The sequence below is a fragment of the Mesoplodon densirostris genome, chromosome 7, assembly GCF_025265405.1.
Source record: "Mesoplodon densirostris isolate mMesDen1 chromosome 7, mMesDen1 primary haplotype, whole genome shotgun sequence".
NCBI lineage: Eukaryota > Metazoa > Chordata > Mammalia > Artiodactyla > Ziphiidae > Mesoplodon > Mesoplodon densirostris.
Genome location: NC_082667.1, coordinates 94615472 through 94638204, shown reverse-complemented (window position 1 = coordinate 94638204; position 22733 = coordinate 94615472). Strand labels below are relative to the sequence as shown.

The 22733-nt window shown below is 37.2% G+C and overlaps 1 protein-coding gene across 9 annotated transcripts in view; it reads left to right on the top strand.

Annotated features, from left to right (window-relative positions):
- The window catches only part of TRPC6 (transient receptor potential cation channel subfamily C member 6), a 122338-nt gene that overhangs the window by 54980 nt on the left and 44625 nt on the right, over positions 1 to 22733 (top strand). For 7 of the 9 annotated variants that reach the window (XM_060102943.1, XM_060102939.1, XM_060102941.1 and 4 more), the window contains one exon: positions 10580 to 11354. In XM_060102943.1, the coding sequence (XP_059958926.1) occupies positions 10580 to 11354 (775 nt within the window). Of the gene's footprint in view, positions 1 to 478; positions 537 to 6340; positions 6457 to 10579; positions 11355 to 22733 lie in introns of those variants that run through there. The other 2 variants (XM_060102948.1, XM_060102940.1) reach the window with 2 other exon arrangements.

Genomic DNA, 22733 nt, shown 5'->3' with positions numbered 1-22733 from the left:
AGTAAATGCTTTACATTATCTTTACCTCAATGAGAATAACAAGAGTACATACTACATAAGATTGTTAAGCTTCCTTAAGACTTGCAGAGCACTTAGTATTATGCAAGGGCTATAACTGATATTTCCAAATAAAATACATACATTATTATAATCCTCTCACAAATCCTGTGAAATAGGGTCATTATTATCCTTATTTTAGAGGAAACCAGGGAGTCAAAAAATGGGCACATCAGAACCTGAATCCATGTCGGGTTACTCAAGCATTTGTGCTTTAACCACTGTGAATCTGAATCATTTGATGAAACTTTACGAATTTGGTCACAGGATGAGGAAAAAAAAATGTGTAGCTTTACAAAGTCTGACATTGCTGTACTAGGAATGGTATAAAGGACAAAGTTATATAGATTAGTTTTGAAAGTCATTGGGACAACATTTACTATTTATGATGCTTTCTAACACTTTGCCCTATATTTCAAAGGAACCAGCCTATTTAAAAGAGAGCATTGTGGATTATTGGAAGATCTTAGTTGTATCAAGTGAGTATATAAAAATTGGTTGATTTAGCCTTGTGGCCATTCTAATATTCAGACATAAAATTATTTTATCCCACAGATTCATGAGCTAAAACCTGATGTGTTGTTAATTAGATTGCATCCTTTTGGGTAGGAGAAATCCTAAATGAATACACTGTCATTTTGTAGGAAGTGAAGCAGATGTGGTTATACCTGCAGAGTAGTCTGTCTACCTTCCCCTCAACTGCCTGAATGATGCAGGGACATTATGAAGAGTCACACTTACTTGGTAAATGCAGGATATACTTTTCAAAATTTGACTCTCTGACAGCACAGGAAGCTTGTGTAGTATGGTTGTTATACATTTGGTCATTGATTGATGATAAATGATATTCTAATTGTATAGTAAAAAATAAGTTCTTGATATGGAATAAAATGGGTTAAGAAACTCCTAAAAATGTGACAAAACAGAATGCTCTCCATTAATTTTTCTTTTCATCCTTTTTTCTTTCTATTAATTATTCATTCACTTGTAGATTCATAGACATTTTGTGCCTGTCTTGTTCTTGGCACTGGAAATTGAAGATGGATTTGGGTTTTAAGAGCACATGTAAGGGGGACTTCCCTGGCAGCCCAGTGGTTAAGACTTCATCTTCCAATGCAGGGGTTGTGGGTTCGATCCCTGGTTGGGGAACTAAGATCCCATATGCCTCACAGCTAAAAAACCAAAACGTAAAACAGAAGCAATATTGTACAAATTCAATAAAGACTTTAAAAATGGTCCACATCAAAAAATTCTTTAAAAAAAATAAAGAGCTCATGTATACAAGAAGGGTAAGGGAAATACACAATCAAGGGAAGAAGAGAAAATAATAAAACATAGTTTAAGAACAGTGTGAGCAATAATGAAGTACAGAATATTCTAAAGATTAAAAAAAAACTAAGGCAATGAAAATGGCTTGTTAGCCATGTTTACGTACAGAGCAAGGAGAAAAACAAGGAAGGGTCAATCTGTTATTTTAGGCACATGGTACAAATTTAAGAGATTGCATTGGGGAAAGGAAAGCCATTTAATGACTACTTACCTTCCACCTTGTTTATTAAACAGAACATCTTCAAACTGGAAAGCTTTGAACAATTATAGTTAAGAAGGGTTTGAAGTTCATAAGAGATGAGGCGTCGAATTGCCTTAAGCTGAATGTCATAAGTCACCAATTTCATAGTAACCCTGAAAAGTAACTACTATTCCCCACCCCCCATCCATCCATTTAATAGCTAAGGAATCTGATGGTCAGAGAGATGATACAGCTAGTAAGTGACAGAGTCCAGATTCCCAACAAAGTCCTTCTTTCTTCAAAGCAATGTTCTTCCCAGTACTTGGCATAGCTCCCCAGAGTTGCCAGATCCCTAAAGACTCAGTTCTCAGGAACCATAAATTTGTTCTTAATTTTCCTAAACTTGTGAACTTGAATTATGTAAGCTCCAAATTCCTCAGAACAAAACCCCTTGAGCTGGAGACCCAATAGTTGAATTCTGAAGCTTGAATCTCCTAAAATGGAATCCTTATCTCGTTGGGAGTTACCTAAATTTTCACCTTTCTGCCCTAAGGTATAAATGCTATGTGTTGAACCGAGATCAACAATGGAACCCAGGCCTCAGCTTCTAAACCCTGAGCCCTCAATCTTCAGTTAACCTGAGCCAGGAATAAGAAGTCCCTTGGGGGAGGGAACTCCTGTACACTCCAGCCATAATGGACATCTTTCCATTTTCTCTGGACTACTGACTTATACAAACAAGTATGGTTCTCTTTGCCTGGAGTATTTTTCTCCTCTTCCATCCCTTCTGCTAACTTTTTCTTCTTTCTTACAAGACGGGAAATGTCTTCAGAAGGCTTTCCCTGACCAACAGGTTGAGTTGAAAACTCCTTGTTATTCATTTATATGGCACATTATACTTTTTATTTAATAACATGCATCACCCTCTAATCTTCTGTTTATTTTTCTCCTTTCTGCCATGCCTTAAGTGCCTTTCCTTGCTGTGTCCCCCATGTGCCTAGCATAGTGCCTGGAAGTGCAAATATTTGAACTGATGAATGAGTAAACTGTTAAAATCCTGATGGTGAATGTGAGGTGTGATAGTGGTATCTAAAATTGTGCTGAATCAGCAGCAAAGAAAGGCATTCCATAATTTTGTTTTTTAAATAAATTAAACTATGTACTGCATCCTTTAGTCATCTTTCTCTATAGTTGTACTCTCTTATACATTCCAGGTGCATATAGACTTAAACCTGCATTGTGAGTGGTTGGATCTAGCCCCGAAGGTAGAGATTGAGAGCATGTTCCAGATCTGTTATTGCAGTCTAGCACTGTTATCTCCAGCAGCCAGCAGCTTCAGCCTGTGCTGAACATACAATCTAAACAATTCTGAATGTTTCTATATCACATTACCCACTTTCTCACCCTCAGAATCAGAGTTGTTCCTCCTAAGCCTCATATGAACATTAACTTAAATGTGGATGGATGAATCTTACTTAAAAGCTCATTTTTTAAAATAATGGACTGCCTGAAATTGAATGTGGGTATCTTTCCTGACAGATAGCTTATAGAGGGAAAATTAAGCTCAGAAAGGTGAGAACTGATGATGCATCAGTGACTCATAATAAAAAATTAAACACATCATTTTCTCTATGCATATGTTTTCATCAGTGATTTCTAAAGGATATAATCATGGCAAAGTCAAATTCACGTAGAGAGCATGTGTTGGGTGTCTTTGGCTTGGCTCTCATGGTCCACTCTCCACCCTTCACACACTCTCCTCTGCCTGGCAGGTTGACATCAATGCAGACTGTGTAGATGGCATCAATGGGCTCCTTTGTCCCCTGCCCTTGGGTTGGGTACAGCCCATGGGAGAGCCCCTCCATGATATCAGAGGGCAGGAGAGTGAGGTCAGGGTATCAATTCCACTGGCTCTCTCCTGGTGGGTTGGCTGTTACCCTCAACCAAAGGTCAGAAATGCTGTCAAGTGGCCCTTGCCTTACAGTTACCCTGGTTAACTTCTTAGCTTGTAACTTCTTCTTCCTTTTGCCCCTTCAGGCTGAAGCCTACACTGTCCTAGACTGGGTACTGTAGGGCACCATGCTGGATTTCCCAAACTCCTGCCAACATATTCCTAAGAGTCTCTTCATTAAAGTCATCAGATTACCCAATTTATGTATTCTGTCTTTTTCCTGTCTGGAATCTGTCTTATACAGAAGTTATTGTTGAACGGGCAAATATGCTTGTGTAATACACAGGACTATGATAGCTGTTGATAATAGAAGCAAAAGGTTTAAATCTGTTTCTTTGATGAGATAATTGGGGTATATTTTGCTTGTATTAGACATAAACTTTTTTATATTTCCCAGAGTACTCTATCAAAATAGATCAAAATAAATGCATGTGCCCAGAGATCTACAAAAGAGCGTTTCAAAGAAGGATGGCATGACACATGAAATAAACCACGAGCTGAAGGCTGAAAAGAAACAATGAAATTTAAGACTTAGTTGTTTTACAAAAAGTAAAGTTTCTATAACTCTTCCATTATTTACTTATGTTTTCATTTTCTCATATAGTTTGGTTTCTACTTTGTACAAGTGAGATGTCAACTGGTGATAAAAATAAACAAACAAAAAATATATAACATGCACAAGACATTTTTCAGTCACATTTTTGCTGGTTCCTAACTAAAAGTGACAAACAGTTCAGGCTTCTATCATTTTGCTTCTCAGAATAATAAGGCAGTGTTGTGATGTAGTGTGACTGATCAAATAGAAAGTTAGTATTTGATGAAATGAGAGGAGTCCATGGGGAAAATCGAAGCTAACTGAATCAAAATAAAGAACTGTTACTTTGAAAAATATCTGGAGGTTAAAGGGATTTGATAATGCATTGTGAAGATGGGTGTGAAGATGGGTGGTTATGCTCTATGCACAGTGTCAATGATAAACAGAGCAATAGAGGTGAGAGAATATTAGTTTTGCCTTTAAGTACAAGAAAATCTCCACTTCTGGATCAAAGACAAGTCACAAGGATGTCATTTAAAAAATACGCCTTTCAATTTTCTTCATTCGCTATTGAGCTTGATGCTTATTTGAAATGAATGTAAACTATTAGATGTACTCCAGGACACATTGTGGTTAAACTTTCATGTTGTGTTCCTTTTTTTTTTTTGTAGGGTTGTATATCGTAGTGATTTGCTATTGGCTTAATAGAGGGCAAACAGGCTTTGATTTTTATTCCTTTGACAAGAGGGACTCATGCATTTGAAGTTATGTACAGAGCACTTGCAGTGTGCCTTTCTACTAAGCTCTGGGAATCCAGTGGTGAATAAGGCAAAGTAGTCCTTGCTCTCATGGGAGTAGTCCTTGCTCCCTCAACCCCAGAGGAAGGACCAGGAATGTGTGGCTAGAGATTAAGTAGAGTAAAAACAGTCTCATTGTTATAAAATTAGAATAAAATTACTTTGATCATTTATCCTCCTAAAGTAGTATGCAAAATTGCTAGTTGTGTTTGTTGTTAATCTCTAAATATCTACGTCTAATTTTTCCCATAGATAATTGTGCATGTAATTTTTCCCATGGATAATTGTGCATGTAATAAAATATACATTCTAGAATTTTCTTAATTTTCACCTTCCTAGGATACATCTAAAAGTCTACTCCTGTGGCTCTTCCATGCTGCTTGGAATAGTTACATGCCATTTATGTTTCAACACTTTTGCTTTAGTAGACTTGTGCTTTATTTAAATATTTCAAGGATTTTTGAAGCAAAAAATAAAAGTGAAGCTAGATACTTAATATAGAGTTTAGTTTGTATAGGAGCAGTTCTATTTGATAAAAGTGCATCATATTTGAACAGGATGTAGAGGAAATTACTGCACATGCTCTGGCCTCAAGCACACAGTCCATTTGACTCAAAAGCTAATTCACATTGCTGGCACTTTCAGTAGAGATGGATTATTCCATCTCTCACTATCTGGGGCAACAGGCATTATTCTGCCAGCAAAAAGAATAAGGGAAATGAGGTATGTAAAAACTGCTGTTTTCATGACCTAATCAATATTTGAGTACCATGGGGGCAGTGGCTAGATACACTTTTCCTAGAACTGGTATTTATGTACTGTGATAAAGCAAATTACAAAAATACAGTCATGAATATGTAGCTTACTGAACATTCAGCAATGCTAAATATAGCTAGAAGGATGAAGAAAACAATCTTAATAAATATTTTTCTTAAACAGAAGAGCACACTTTGCAAAAGTGTGCCCTTTAGCTGGAACGAAAATGTGTCTTTTGTTGACATAATGCTTTGGGCTATTGTTCCTCTTTCTAGTAGACAATTTTTCTAGGTTACATTTGCAATTAATGTACAATTCTATAATATAGCCTTATAAAATCCATTCTATAATCTGGCAATATCTAGTATCTTTCTTGAAAGGCTTCAAATATTTGTCATTTAAAAAGCTGTTTTACACATTTTGCTTTTGCGTTTGAACAAGGATTAAGCAGCACTGCTTATGACAAAATACTATACATGAAGCCTTTTGTTGCTTCTTTAGACTGCAGTTGGGAATGATAAGGAGACAGTAAAGGATGCATTTGTCAACGTGCAAACACTTTCCCTTTATCTCATTACCCACGCAAAGAGTACTGCCTTCATTGTACATTTAAGAGTTTTCTTCCTAAAACAATCTTAAACACCTCTGTAAACATTATTTATCTGGCTTTTTCATTGACAGAGTGCTAAAGAGATGATGATGATCCAGGCCTTTTAATAAAAACATATCTGAAATTTATACAACTGCAAATGATTAAAATTTGTGATAGAGACAGGAAAAGATTTGAAACTGAAGAAAACATTTTCCCTGGAAATGTCCTCCCTGTTCTTCAAAAGGATGGAAGTTATAGGTATGAAAGCCATAATAGTTTAGAAGGAAATAGGATATATCCTTAGGATTAGTGCCTTGCCAGTATGGAACTTGCCATTATTCAAATTAATAACATTAAAATCATAAATCATTATTTTAAAAGTTTAGAATTAAAGATGTCACAGCTCAGGCTTATTCTACCTCAATGTAAATTTAGAGGTGTTATATGAACAAATAAAACTTTGAAAACTAGGTTAAAAATTGAGATATGAGTAAAGTTACTAATCATAATTTTTCTTTCTATAAAAAGACAAAAACCACTTATATCAATTACCATCACAGCCCTTGGCTTTTTGTGGGTTTCCTAATTGAATAACAGCTGAAAATTTATAAAGTCAGTGTCCTCTTCTTCATATAAATGCATATTTTTATGGCTGTAGAAATGATGAAATCCAAATTTAAGTGCTTTCCACATTCATAATTTCAATTGATCCTAGAAGTAATCCTGTAAATTAGGCTGGTATAATTATTTCTCTCAATCTTATGGAAAAAAAAGAACAAAAAAGAGGCTTGATCCTTCGTCTTTTGGTACTTGGCATTATTTTGTGTCAATTTTGTGTCCTTTTTTTTTAGTTACACAAAAACCTTTCTTGCGCTACCAGTACTTTCATCTCACTTTTATAAATCCCCTGATCCTAGCTCTTTTTTCCTTTAATTTTACAGGTTTTCATTTTCAAAGCATTAACCATGTTCAGCAGATACCTCCCCTCCCCCTAATCTTTGAACTTCCTCTTGGAAGGATCACTAGTTATTTGAGGAAAAACTTTAATATAAAGTATTAAACAAACATAAAAAATATAAAAACAAACATAAGAAAAGCAACTTAGGAATAACTTATCTGAAGTGTTCTGATCTCTGTTAGAGTTTTTAACACTGATGTCCCCAGAATTAGATATGATACTGTGTCTTTGAAAGCAGAACATATCTTATAAACAGAAACATTTGAAGAATAAAAGATGTTCTTAAAAATTAAAAATGTAATAGCAGAAAAAATTTTTCAAAAGATATATTAGAGGATAAAGTTGAAGAAATATTTCAGAGTACAATTCAAAAAGATAAACCATTGGAAAATAGAAGAGAAAAGATAAGAAAGTAAAATGATATTCCAGAATGTCCAACATCCAAAACAAAGGAGTTCCAGAAACAAAGAACACTGTAAGCAAGAATCAAAACTATCAGAAAAATAAATTAAAAATATTCTTCAGAAAAGAAGGACATGTTTTTCCACATTAAAAGGTTTACTGAGTGCCTAGAACTATAGAGGAAAAGAGATTTCCTTCAATAAAAAAGATCATGTAATTGTAGGGCACCAGAGAGAAAGAGAATTTCTAGAATCATACTCCTTGATAACAACTAACAAAAACTAGAATCTAACAGAATAAGACTTTCAAAATTATTGTCACCCTAAAATTCTCTACCCAGCCAAGCTACCAATTAAGTTTGGAGATAAGACAAAGTCATTTTTAGACATGCAACATTTCAAGAAATTTATTTCCTAGGCCTCCTTTCTCAGTCAGCTCCTGGAGGATGTACTCCATCCTCCAGGGAGTAAACTAAAAAAGAGGAAGATCTGGGATACAGACAATAAGGAACCCAACACAAGAGCAAAGCAAACAGATCCTTGGAATGATGCTAAAATGAAGATTCAAAGACAACATATATTCACCAAGTCTAAATAGCAACTGGTCCAGATGAACAGATCAGAAGATGACAGGGAGATTCTTCAAGAAGCTAAAATTGAAAAAAAAAAAACAAAACACATAGTATGTTGAATGTATTAAAAGAAGATTTATACTGAAGGAGAAGAGTTTTGTTGAATTTCATAAATACATAGAACATTAAGCATATGAATACAGAAAGATGATTTTTAAAGACTGGGTTGCAGGACACAGGGAAGCTGTACCAGAAAAGACACCACAGTATAGTATATACTACTTGTCATAGCTATAGCTAGCACCTGCATTGTCATAATGTAAATAGCTACCTAACAAAAGTTATAATATAACTATACTGGAATGATAAGGGACCATGAAGCATGTGTGTGCGTGTGCGTGTGTGTGTGTGTGTGTGTGTGTGTGTGTATGAGAGAGAGAGAGAGAGAGAGAGAGAGAGAGAAGGATGTGAAGGTAAGGTGGGAGATTGTGAAAGTGAGCTAAATACTCAACTTTCATAATGGGAATTCTGTAGATAATACCAAATCTGGAAAAGCAAGAAACAGCAATATTATGAAGTTATATGGATTTAAGGATTTAAATTATAAAATAACCAGCTAAAATAGTTGAAATGTATTTCCTCTGGGGATCAGGATATGGAGAAGGTGAAGAATAAGGGACTGCTGTTTTTTGTAACAAGCTTTTAGAGTCTGTAAACATGCACATGCATAATTTGGGTACAACTTAAAATAGAATTGGAAACAAAACAATAGCTATAGAAAGCAAAATAGATATATAAATCATTCTCTTATTACTTAATAAAAGCTATGGATACATTATCTAAAGACCTATCTTAAAAATTACTAGTATTATAACATATGTTTGGCTATGGCCCTTAATGTCATTTTTTAAAAAATTACATAGTTGTCAGTAAAACATCAGCCTGGTTAGTTTTGAAGAGGCCATGACTGGCTAAAGGGTTCACTGCTGAACGAAAAATTTTTTTAAAAATTTGTGACTATAACAGCATAATCTTGAAGCTCCTTGGAGAGCCACAACTTATTTCTGAGTTGCTGACATTTTGCTAACTTCTTTGAGCATCACACTGCCGTTGTCAGCATTGCCTGGAGCTTTGGTAAAAAGATCGATAAGGGTTAGTATGCAAAGAAAATTAGGTTCTCGTAGCCTGGCCACATCGGAGGGGAAGATGGCTTATGGGGTCTTTGGATCTATTTAAATTCTCTTTATATGGGGAAGTTTGTGACAGTCTTTGAAGGGGGATGACTTTTAGAACATTTATAAAGAGAAGAAGCGTCTATTACATTAATCATCAATCACACCTTTCTTCTTCTTTTCAGGCTCCCCTTTAACCTGGCTCTTCCGTATTCTGCAGGAACTTGTCCTTTTTGGGTTTCCAGTTAGTGATAGTGACAAAGCTTCAGCCCTTCAAACTCAAAAACACCTTAAGACATAAAGTTATGAATCACTAGGGAAAAAAATCCTCATTGCAGCATTTCGATCAGAGGAGGAATCACTTTTTCTTATCACAGAACGAAAGCCAACATTGAAGGCTGGCCTCCACTTTGACCATGGTCTCCATCACAGACTCATTCCTTCCCACTTACCACCTGGATCACAACTTTCTCAAGTTACCAGTGATTTTTAGAACAATGCCTAACAGAGTCCAATCCATTAATTGTCCCTGTTGATGAAACCTACACCGTGGCAGTTGATCCCTCTGCTGGAGAAAGCTCTCTACCTATACCTGACCTCATCACACTCTCCCCAAACACACTGTCACCTGACTCCTGCTATCCTTCCATTTTCAGCATGTCACTTTCCCCCAGAAGATAGGTTAGATGCCCCTGCTATAAGTTTATCATGACAATTAAACAGCTGATAACAAGGCAACGTGCTAATTGCCCATTTCTCCCTTTGAACTACAAGATTTTTAAGGACAGAAAGGTTTCTTTTTTTTTTTTTTTCACTATTGCTTTTTTCCAGATCTTATATAATGCCTGGCACTGGCATAGGAGGGACTCAATAAATATATGTTGACTTGAATGGATTTGCTATTTTCCTACTTATTTTTTATATTTTCACATTCTATGTCGTAATGGTGACATTTTGGGTCTTTCTTATATCTATACTATCTGTGATTGAAAATACACATTAATCTCTGTGTGCATGGCACAGAGAGATTATGGGAATTGCCAGAATCTCCAACCCAAATTAAAATATTAAAATCTGCAAAGTGCTTGGCTTTCTAAAATGAGAAGTTTTTGGAATCCATTAACAAATAAATGCATCTTCATTTGTATTATAGTTGGTCTAGAGATGATGAGACAACATCCAATATACTTGAGGATTGCATTAGATGAATGGTAGGTCATTTTACACACTAAAATGCTCTTAATATGATTTGTTCACAATCTTTCTATTTTATTACAGCCGGGGTACCGACAATAGACTGACCCACCGGCGGCAGACAGTTCTCCGTGAGAAGGGGAGAAGGTTAGCTAACCGAGGACCAGCATACATGTTTAATGATCACTCAACAAACCTATCTATTGAGGAGGAACGCTTTTTAGATGCAGCTGAATATGGCAACATCCCAGTGGTAAGGAAAATGTTAGAAGAATGCCTCTCACTCAATGTTAACTGTGTGGATTACATGGGCCAGAATGCCCTGCAGCTGGCAGTGGCCAATGAACATCTGGAAATTACAGAACTTCTTCTCAAGAAAGAAAATCTCTCTCGTGTTGGGGATGCCTTACTTTTAGCTATTAGTAAAGGTTATGTTCGGATTGTGGAAGCCATCCTCAGTCATCCAGCTTTTGCTGAAGGCAAGCGGTTAGCAACCAGCCCCAGTCAGTCTGAACTCCAGCAAGATGATTTTTATGCCTATGATGAAGACGGAACACGGTTCTCCCATGATGTGACTCCAATCGTTCTGGCTGCCCACTGCCAGGAATATGAAATTGTGCACACCCTCTTGCGGAAGGGTGCTCGGATTGAACGGCCTCATGACTATTTCTGCAAGTGCAGCGAATGCAACCAGAAACAGAAGCATGACTCCTTCAGCCATTCCAGATCTAGAATTAATGCCTACAAAGGCCTGGCAAGCCCAGCTTACCTGTCATTGTCTAGTGAAGATCCAGTCATGACAGCTTTAGAGCTTAGCAATGAGCTGGCAGTGCTGGCCAACATTGAGAAAGAGTTCAAGGTAGGTCTTTAAAAGTCAAAGTCAAGGTATATTTACAAGCTTCCACTATGTACTCACACTCTGCTAGGTATCTAGACAGTAGGCAATTTTACATGTTTTTTTGCCAACAAGCTCATTATTATATAGAGTAAAAGTTGTGATCACTGCCATTTGGAGATGATCTACTATACACTAGACGTTTTACATTTATTATGTCTAATTCTTATCACAGCCTTGAGAAGATCTTAGTTCCTTTTCAGGTGCAGAAATGGAGGAATAGAAAGGTTAAGTAAGGCCCAAGATCCACAACTGGTAAAATGACAGAGCTGGGATCAGAATCCATGGATGCTGATCTCTAAAACCCAGATTCTGTCTCCTGTAAAACACTGTTTCTATATTCAGAGCATGGTGATAGCTGCTGTTGAGGTCAGAAAGATGAATATGATAAAGGAAGTCATAGTTTGACTTGAGAGGCAGATGCATGCATGCATAAATATGGTATAAAAAGAAATGAAACTACTAGATAGGGCTATAAGCTGTGTGCTGTAGCAGTTCAGAGAAAGCAGTATTTAATTCAGATTAGGTGTCGGGGAAGTTATGTGTAAAATGGTATTTCCGCTGTATATGGCAGAATGAGTAGCATTTTGGAAGGCAGAGAATGAGGGAGAAGATATTTTAGGCCAAGGTAACATCCAAACAAAAGCTTGTAGATATGGAAGAAGTAGTCACTTCGAGGGAACTTTGAGCAGTCTCTGAATAAAAGGTAAGTGGAGAGATACCGTGTCATATGCTGTCATTTTCCCCAGGGTTTGTGCTACATCTGGAGAGGGTGAAAGTTCAGATTCCTAGTCTAAGGTCACACACCTACACACACACACCTTTAAATTCCCTCCATAGGTTATCTGACCTGTCTTACAGTGTTCATCACATTCTGCTGTACATTATTGTTATTTAGGGTGAGATTTTCTCCATTACTCAGCTATACACTGCTTGGAATCAGGTCTGATTCATCAAATACAGTATTACACAAAGATAAATATTGGTTTTATTTTCTCTGTTCTCTGTGCTATGAGAAAGCATGTCTCTACATTCCACACTTTAGGGGTCTCTCCTGTGCAGTTTCTCAGTGCCTCTGTCATTGAAGGAACACTGTTAAACCCAACATGGTATGTCATGTGTCCATCTATCCTTGGGTCCTATCCATCCAGGCAGGGAGGGGGAGCTAAATGATCACTGGAACCTTTCAATGGCCCCCAGGATGGAGGATGCTGCTTTTCCTTTAGCTACCTGGCAGCTGAGGGTACAGGACAAGCAAATGATCTCTTACAATCCTGTCTCAGTCTTTCCTACTTCTCACTTTACTCCCAGGACTCAGTGAGTCAGAGAGCTATGCTATCTTCAATTAGAGAAGTTTCTTCAAACTCTGATTAATATTATTTCAAAATTTGTATTTAATTTTTTTGAAATTTCACTGCTTAGGTTTCAACATTTCGGTTTCTGTAATTGTATCTTTGTTTACACACTTCTCTAGACCACAGAAGAATATTACATTCTTAATTCATTCATTCACTTGCTTACATCTTTTGAGCCCATGTTTGTACCAAATATTGTACTGGGGAGAGTTGAGAAGGGAGGATGGAGATGTAGCACAAACACAAAGACAATTCAGTCAGTAATCCTGCCCTTAATTAGTTTGTAATCTAATAGGAGAGGAAAGACCTCTGTGTAGGAACTATAATATAAGGCATGACCTTGTGGAGTGAGGGGGCGGGAAGGTGGGCCAAAGGTGAGAAGAATCACATCTAACCAGAATGTGAATTTTCCACTGTCCCTAAATGCATTGCATAATGTAAAAGCCCCTTTAGGATTAAGAGGATTTAAGGATCCGGACATTCCTTTATTTGTTCACCACACATTGTTTCTGCTCAGGAAGTGCGAGGTATATGGATCAGGCACTTTCCCTCAATTCATACTTTCTCTATGTAGTTCCACTCTCTTTAGCAGCTACCTAGAGCCTCTACTCAGGCTTACTCTCTGCTGAATGCCCTGCATCTGTGAAGGTTTGAAGGCAAAGAAAAACCAAATCTCTCTGAAAACACAGATCTCTTTAATAGTATTTTATCCCTAATATCTTTTAAAAATCCTTCTCAAATATTATATTAGTTTACTGTTAAAAGAGGGTAGCAGTTCAGAAAAAAATTTTTTTAAAGTATATCCTAGAACTCGACAATCAGCAGTTTTTCTAATTAGAAATTTTACTCCAAAAGTTCTTGTATTACACAAGGAGAAAGGCCAGTTCTTGTTTTTTTTTTTTTTTAAGTCTTTGGTAAATACAAAATAAAAAAGCACAAGATTTTCTTTCTCACCAGACAGAACACTCTAAAGCAAATATTTCATTCTCCAGACTAGTTTGATCCACAGAGGCAAGAACAGCCTCATACGAGGATGAGCTGCCATTGCCTTTGTGTGTCAACTCAGGGAAAGCACATCCTCCATCCACCACCATCCATGGTGTTGTGATGCTAAACCTGTTCCCAGCAGCCCAGCCTCAGTTTACAACAGGATGGGACCTGACAGGGCTAAAGAGATTGGTGTCTCTGGAGATTTCTTGCTAAGTCTGCTGCTCTACTCTTCAAAAATAACTTCTCGGGCCTCCCTGGTGGCGCAAGTGGTTGAGAGTCCGCCTGCCGATGCAGGGGATACGGGTTCGTGCCCCGGTCTGGGAGGATCCCATATGCCGCGGAGCGGCTGGGCCCGTGAGCCATGGCCGCTGGGCCTGCGCGTCCGGAGCCTGTGCTCCGCAACGGGAGAGGCCACAACAGTGAGAGGCCCGCATACCGCAAAAAAAAAAAAAAAAAAAAAAAAAAAAACTTCTCTTTTCTTCCTTTAAAAGGATACAGCTGACCCTTGAACAAAATGGGTTTGAAGAGTGCGGGTTCACTTATATGCGGATTATTTTCACTAAATATAGACTACAGTACTACACAATCCCAGGTTGGTTGAATCCATGAGGGTGGAACTCTGGATACCGAGGGTCCACTGGAGAGTTACATGCAGGTTTTCAACTGCGCAGAGGATGGGTGCTCCTAACCTCTGCTTTGTTCAGAGTATATGGTCATGTTAGAAAATAATAATATAAAAATGAAGAAAAGTTTAAAAATCATTTCTATTTTGCCACCAAGAAATAAACACTGATACTGCAAACATGCCAGCACATATCCTTCTATTTGTATTTTTAGTAGTCAAGTCCCTTAGAGTCTCAGGGAACAAAGATTGCATAGTCTGGACCACCTGAGGCCTGGGATGTCTCACAGGGCCTGAGAGATTGTATTGGCCACAGGCAATCCTTTCTGCTCATGGTCTTCAAATTATTTTGCTTCTTTTTCACCTGAAAGACATTTGAAAAATTCTGTGCTCATGTGCACATTTTAAAATTGGCATCTAAATATTTCTATTTTTTAAGTTTAAATATTTTTAAAAGATATAATTTCTGCATAGTATAAATATTGACATTTAAAAATAGAACTCTTAAAGTGCTCCTTCAGATGTATCTAGGGGCCTTTAAGTGCTGTGATTTTATGCATACCATCACCTATTTTAAAAATAGGTAAACAACCTCCTTTTTAACATTCAGAATAGCTACATCTTTCCTTTTCTCCTTGAGCTTGTATTTCCAGTCCAATTTCCTCCACAAATATGATTCCTGATGTAATAGCTTTTCATTGTGTAAAGTCCTTTATAGATCACCCAATTACATATATATTATATATATGATATATATTATATAACACATATTAACAGTATATTTGATCAAAACTACATAAGTTGAACATAATTTTTCAAAATAACAAATATGTACACATTTTGAAAAGTAAATTTTAAATATATGACACAGTTCTTATTGGAAATGAATTTTTAATGGGATTAATCGTGTCCATACTTTTGTTATGTATTTAGTGAAAGAAAAAATTATAGCCTGCTAAAATAACTTGATTTGTCAGCTATTATATTATTTTAATTTTTGTTACTAGGATATATCAATTAATAAAATTAAATATAAATTATTTTATGTAATAAAATTAAAAGAGCTGACTATAGTTGGAATAACTATTTCTTGATGTGATTTGATAACTGCCTTACTGAATTACCCACACTGAATCTGAAAGAAATCACATAAAAGTTTTATCCATGTGTTTTAGCCAATATCCTATGAAAATTTTGAGTCCTGGAAACCATTCCAAATCACATTAAAAGGAATCATTCTCCTAACATTTTCTGCCTTGCCCATTTGAGATGTCTTTCCTTTAAGCTAACAATACATCCAAAAGATGAGTATTAATAATTTAAAAGAATCACTTACATTTAAATACATGAAGAAGTGATTTTTGTATTCAGTATTCCCTACTGATACCTTCTTTGCCATCCTCTCATTCAAGAAGGATGCATTCTTTGACAGTTGTTGAAGAATGAAGAGGCAAAGTACATTAAGCAAAAATTATCATTGTTCCTATCACTACACTGCACCATACATCTAAATTTAGAACATCCCAACATGAACCAGCATGTTGTATTTCTGTCATTAAACTTCATCTTCAACAGGAATGTGTATTAGGGCAGGAAAATACAGAAAGCCCCTCAGGTCTATGGTACCTGGGTTAATTATTAAAGGGGAATTCTCCGTTGTTTGCTACATCGGTGAGTGAGAGTGGGGAATTATTTTGTAAAGGGGTGAAAGATCTATTTTCAAGGAAATCAGTTTTAGGAAAGTTGAAGATCTGGAAATTTATTCCCTTAAAACTATCAGTGTTCTCTGGCCCCTTGGAAAGTCTTCGCATATCTCTGTTTGGGGCTTCCCTTGTGGCGCAGTGGTTGAGAGTCCGCACGCAGATGCAGGGGACATGGGTTCGTGCCCCGGTCCGGGAAGATCCCACATGCCACGGAGCGGCTGGGCCCGTGAGCCATGGCCGCTGAGCCTGTGAGTCCGGAGCCTGTGCTCCGCAACAGGAGAGGTCACAACAGTGAGAGGCCCGGGTACCGCAAACAAAACAAAACAAAACAAAACAAAACATGTCTCTGTTCGAAGGCAAATAATCTTTTTTTTTTTTTTTTTTTTTTGTGGTACGCGGGCCTCTCACTGTTGTGGCCTCTCCCGTTGCGGAGCACAGGCTCCGGACACGCAGGCTCAGCGGCCATGGCTCACGGGCCCAGCCGCTCTGCGGCATGTGGGATCTTCTCAGACCGGGGCACGAACCCATGTTCGCTGCATCGGCAAGCGGTCTCTTAACCACTGCGCCATCAGGGAAGCCCCAACAAATCTATTTTATGAGAGTTAGAGAATGAGAACTTTCACAAAGATTTTGTAAACTTCAACATATAGCTTCTCTAAGCTCCTCCTAAATTCTCCTTTTCCATAATTAACCCATAGTCCTTTAACAAAAGAGGCCGGAGTAGTTGCTACTGAATTCCTCAGGCAATTGTAGTCTTGCACCTTGAATCTTCTAAACCGAACAAATTGCACTCATTACCCGTATCATCAGGTCTGGAGCTGGCTCCATGTGGGAATGACAACCAAACCACAGCAGAGAAATCTAAAAATTAGGTGGAACCACAGGAATAAGAAGAAAACTGATAGGCCTGAGGGATTGCAGGTCTTCAAAGTGAATGGGGGAGAAACCAGATTTAAAAGTTTTCACCCATTCAAGTTTAATTTTTATACTGAATTTTTTAAAAAATAAATTTATTTATTTATTTTTGGTTGTGTTGGGTCTTCGTTGCTGTGCACGGGCTTTCTCTAGTTGTGGCGAGCAGGGTCTACTCTGTTGTGGTGTGCGGACTTCTCATTGCGGTTGCTTCTCTTGTAGAGCACGGGCTCTAGGTGTGTGGGCTTCAGTAGTTATGGCTCGTGGGTTCAGTAGTTGTGGCTCACGGGCTCTAGAGCACAGGCTCAGTGGTTGTGGTGCACGGACTTAGTTGCTCCGCAGCATGTGGGATCTTCCCGAGCCAGGGCTTGAACCCGTGTCCCCTGCGTTGGCAGGCGGATTCTTAACCACTGCGCCACCAGGGAGGCCCTATACTGAATTTTTATAAATAAATTTTTGCTTTGGTAGCAAGAGACCTCAGCCACCTTAAACTTAAAACTTGGGCTAAGCCTAATTTTGGCAACAAACACCAAATCGATTAAAAAAACACACACAGAATTTTGACTGTTTTTGATCCTGGTGAAGGAGAGCATAACTCCTGGATTTTCTCCTTGACTCAAGACTAAGAATTATCATAAAGACAAGGAGATCAGTATCAGGGATGCTTTTCCAGCAAATTCATTCTCCCAAATTCAGAACTTCCTTTTAGTATATCAATATGTACCTATGACTTATGTCTCTAAACCCTTTTTTGAATATATTTATATTTTAGGTTGTTTGTGGTAATAAACAAGGTTTCCTTTAATTACCCTAAAATTACCCCCTCTATACATCAGAGTTTGTCCTCTTCCCTGTCATTCTAGATAAGCAGCTTTTCTGAAGGTTTTCCAGATCCTTCACGTCTTCCTAGGGCGTGTGTATCTAAACAGGCACATTGCCCTCCAGATGCCTCTGCCACTGACTTTGAGGAAAGGGAAGACATTCTGCTGTGTCCATTTTTAAACTGTTGCTATGTTCTGGCATTCAAAATGTTCAAAAATTCCTGGCATTATTTGAAAAAGAAATACCCTCTAAGAAACTGACTGAGTTGAAAAGCAGCTTTTGTTAGCAGAAAGGCAGTGTGACTGTTATCAGACCTTAGCAGGGTGACAAAGGTGTCACTTGCATGCTAAATAGCCTACAGAAGCACAGGGCAGGGATCCAGACCAAAGGGGAAGGAGGAAATGGACCATTGTTGAGCTTCATGAATTATTCTAAGTGATTTACACTCTAACTTTATGATATAGCAGCATTTAAATTCTCCATAATTAGGAGAATTTATCAAAAGGCCAGAAAATAAAGTAGGCTTTCAAGATCATAGTTGTTAAGTAGCAGAGCAAAAATTCAAACACAGGTATGTTTTATACCCAGTCATGCTCCTTTCTTTATATGACACAACAAAAGTTTTGGTTACCTGCTGTGTGCCACCCACTGAGCTGGAAACTCAAAGGTGAGTAAGATACAGTCTTTGTTCTGAAGGATATTTGAGTTTATTCAAGAGAAACAGATACATGAACAAATGCAGTTAAGTGTATGAGTCTGTTTGTTCTTACCTTTGAATTTCCGATCAGTTTAAATAGATGGGCAGAAAAAATCCATTCTGGCAAAATTTTAGATCTAAGTAAGTCAAGTCAACAGTTAGGGATGGAAGTTACATGCAACCGTGTGTACCCTGAGAGACCTCAGCCCCTGAAGCACCTGTTTACCTTCACTGCTGCTCTTCAATCTTCCTAGCTTCAATGGAACCTGAGAATTTCTATGCCAAGGAAAGGATAAAACCTGGTTATCAAACACTCTGTTAAGTTAAATAAGTATCCACTGCTGTGGCAACAATCAACATAAAAGTCAGTAACATCTGACAAACCTAGGAAAATGTCTGTCTTCAATTCTTGTTTGAAAATGTATCTCATCTCTTTTTACCTTTTCTTTAGAGTAGTGTCTGATTACCTTTTATGTTCCTCACAACCCCACATATTAGGTGCTGTAAAAATGCTTGTTAATCATCCTCACATCAGCGGTGACAGGTCTCAATGATCAATGTGCCATTGAGTGACAATTATTCTGAAGAGCCTTAGAGTTACTTATGGTCCCAAGAAGCAGGACTGATAACTCGATCACTAGATAGATAATGATACTATGTACTTTCTTTACTCTTTAGGAACATAATTTCATTTTACCTAACTCCCATCTTAGTAAGACTGCTGTATCTATCACAGCACTAGTTGCTGATTGCTTGCTCAACATTTGTAGAATATTTGTTGAAAGAATGAATGAATGAATAATCGTTTTATTTTCAGTACATTCAAGTGATACCCAATGTTGATGAAAATAATCCATAAACAATCTACAATAGGAATGTAAAAGAGTTTTATTTGAGGACTATAGCCTGGAAGACAGCCTCTCAGATAACTCTGAGGAACTGATCTGAAAAAGCATGGTTTTCAGCACAGTTTTATATCTTGTCAGAACAAAGAACATTAAACAAATCAGGGATATGTTCCTTCAAGGTTTGAAAAAAAAAAACAGATTAGCATGTACACAGCAAGTCAGTATGACCTTGGCACCTGGAAAGGGAGTCTTATCATCGAAGGAGAACCAGCATTGGCCTCCCAGGAAGAGAGACATTTAATCGTTACTTTTAACATGGATATTCTTTACTTCTGGTCAATGTGCCCTTTACTAAACAATTAAAGCAGGTGTACAATGTATGTTTGACAGGCCACAAACAGGCTATTTTAGTTAGCATAAAATTCAAGTTAACTCATGCATAAGCTAGAATGACTTACCTATACCTCAGTATGTGGAAATATCTTTTATCCCCAGGAATCCCATAATGGCTTTATTATTTTTTAGCACAATTTTGTGCCAAGGTACTGAGACTACTGGATATTGTTTATGAGATGATGAAAACAACAACAATAATAATTGCCATTGATTCATCCCAACTCTGGGCCTGGAAGTGGCATTTGTTATCTCATATAATCTTCACAGGAACCCTAAGAAGTAGGTACTTACATTACCTCTGTTTTACACATGAGAATTTTGAAGCTTTAAGGGATTAAGTAATTTGCCCAAAGTCATGCAGCTAGTAAGCGTTTGCACCTAATTTCAAATCCAGGTCTGCCCTTCTCCAAAGCCCATAGGGTTGATTAGTGAGAATTAAGGCATGCATTTCCCCCCACCATCTTAATTTCTATAAAGCAAATGTTATTCTATGTATCGATCCAGACATTAAAATTACACACCATAAAATATCTTCTACTATGTAAAATCCAACTAAGATGACCCTTTGACAGGATATTTTTAACAGGGTATTTTATGTCTATTAATCTCTAAACTCTGTTCTATTAACCCACTATCAGACATCTCTTTATAACTCAAAGGTTAATAGGCAAGCACCCACTTCTAGTTTATTAATGTATGCTGTGGGTATGTGAGCCAAAGGCAGAATTAAATCAACCGCCAGCTTCACTTTTTCAAAAAACCAAAATCACAGTGCTGAGTCTGGCTAATGAACTGCCAACATCTCATTTTAAGTGAGTTTATATTTCAATCTGAGAAAACTTAAAATATGAAAATATTTGTAAATGGATTCCCAAGGTGAAAAAGCATGCATTTCTAAAAGCAGTCTTCTTCTTTATTTTATTTTTTAATTGTTGGGTTTTGTTTTGTTTTGTTTTGTTTTTGCTTGGAATATGTCTTGAGAATTAGCAGTGAATTGGAAATAATTTTTTAAGTCAAGATATGAAACAGCACAGAGCTCCTATACTTTACTTTTTCAGTCCATGTAGTTTCTACGAAAAATGTTACTCTACACTTGAAGGGTCATACCCTCCTTTGAAATATCTAATTTCACCTGAGCTTTTTTGGAATTCTAGAGAGTACTGGTTTTGAGTCTTACATTTTTATCTCCAAAAGGACTAAAGATAAATCTAGAATTGAGAGCTACAAACAGGAAAGGCTAGATTCATTAAATTTTGTCATAACTCCATAGGTACTTACAAATGTCAAGAAATGGCCTGTTTTCAGATCTTGCCTTTGATGATATAAATAAAATAATTATGTTTTATCAAATGCTTGCTATGTGCTTTGCAATGTGTGATTTCCTTAACAATTACTCTCACTAAGCTTTAGTTTTCTCATGTGTAAAATGAAAATAATAATAACACCTACCTCATAGAGTGATTTGAAGCTACCTAAGATCACATGGCTAAAAAACAGAAGAGCTGGGATTTGACTACAGGTATATCTAACCTTAAAAGCCCAAGCTCCTAACCACTATAATATGGAATAGTGGGCATGGACAACATATATATTGATACTTCCACACCACAAAGTTCTTCCCCATGACCTTAATTGACTATTTCATGACAGGGCTAGAGCTGTTTCCTTGTGACCTTATTTATACTATCTGAAAAGATACCTGTTTAGAAGTAGTTTGAGCCATTCTCAGTTAAGACAGAATTTGTTTTATTAATTTGCTTTTATAGAATCTGTTTGAACCTACAGTTAGCAAAGTGAAACTTGGCATGATTTACGGGGAGGAGCCCAAGAAGGTGCTTTGCAAATACCCAGGTTGAAGCTGTTTTCCATTTAGCCGCCCTGCAAATATTACCTAATGATTCACATCCAGAGCCTCTTATATTTCTCTAACATCTTTCTCTCTTGATCCCTGCAAGGAATCTTTTTTTTTTTTTAACATCTTTATTGGAGTATAATTGCTTTACAATGTTGTGTTAGTTTCTGCTGTTCAACAAAGTAAATAAGCTATATGTATACATATATCCCCATATCCTCTCCTGCTGGAGCCTCCCTACCACCCTCCCTATCCCATCACTCTAGGTCGTCACAAAACACTGAGCTGATCTCCCTATGCTAAGCAACAGCTTCCCCCTAACCATCCATTTTATATTTGGTAGTGTATATATGTCAATACTACTCTCTCACTTCATCCCAGCTTCCCCTTCCCACTGACTGTGTTCTCAAGTCTGTTCTCTACGCCTGTGTCTTTATTCCTGCCCTGCCACTAGTTTCATCAGTACCATTTTTTTAGATTCCATATATATGCATTAACATACGGTATTTGTTTTTCTTTTTCTGACTTACTTCACTCTGTATGACAGACTCTAGGTCCATCCACCTCATTACAAAAAACTCAATTTCGTTTCTTTTTATGGCTGAGTAATATTCCATTGTATATATGTGCCACATCTTCTTTATCGATTCATCTGTTGACAGACATTTAGGTTGCTTCCATGTCCTGGCTATTGTAATAGTGCTGCAATGAATATTGTGGTACATGACACTTTTTGAATTATGGTTTTCTCAGGGTATATGCCCAGTAGTGGGATTGCTGGGTCATATGGTAGTTCTATTTTTAGTTTCTTAAGGAAACTCCATACTGTTTGCATAGAGACTGTATCAATTTACATTCCCACCAACAGTGCAAGAGGGTTCCCTTTTCTCCACACCCTCTCCAGCATTTATTGTTTCTAGATTTTTTCATGACAGCCATTCTGACTGGTGTGAGGTGATACCTCATTGTAGTTTTGATTTGCATTTCTCTAATGATTAATGATGTTGAGCACGTGTTTGTTGACCATCTGTTTGTCTTCTTTGGAGAAATGTCTATTTAGGTTTTCTGCCCATTTTTGGATTGGGTTGTGTGTTTTTTTGATATTGAACTGCATGTGCTGCTTGTATATTTTGAAGATTAATCCTT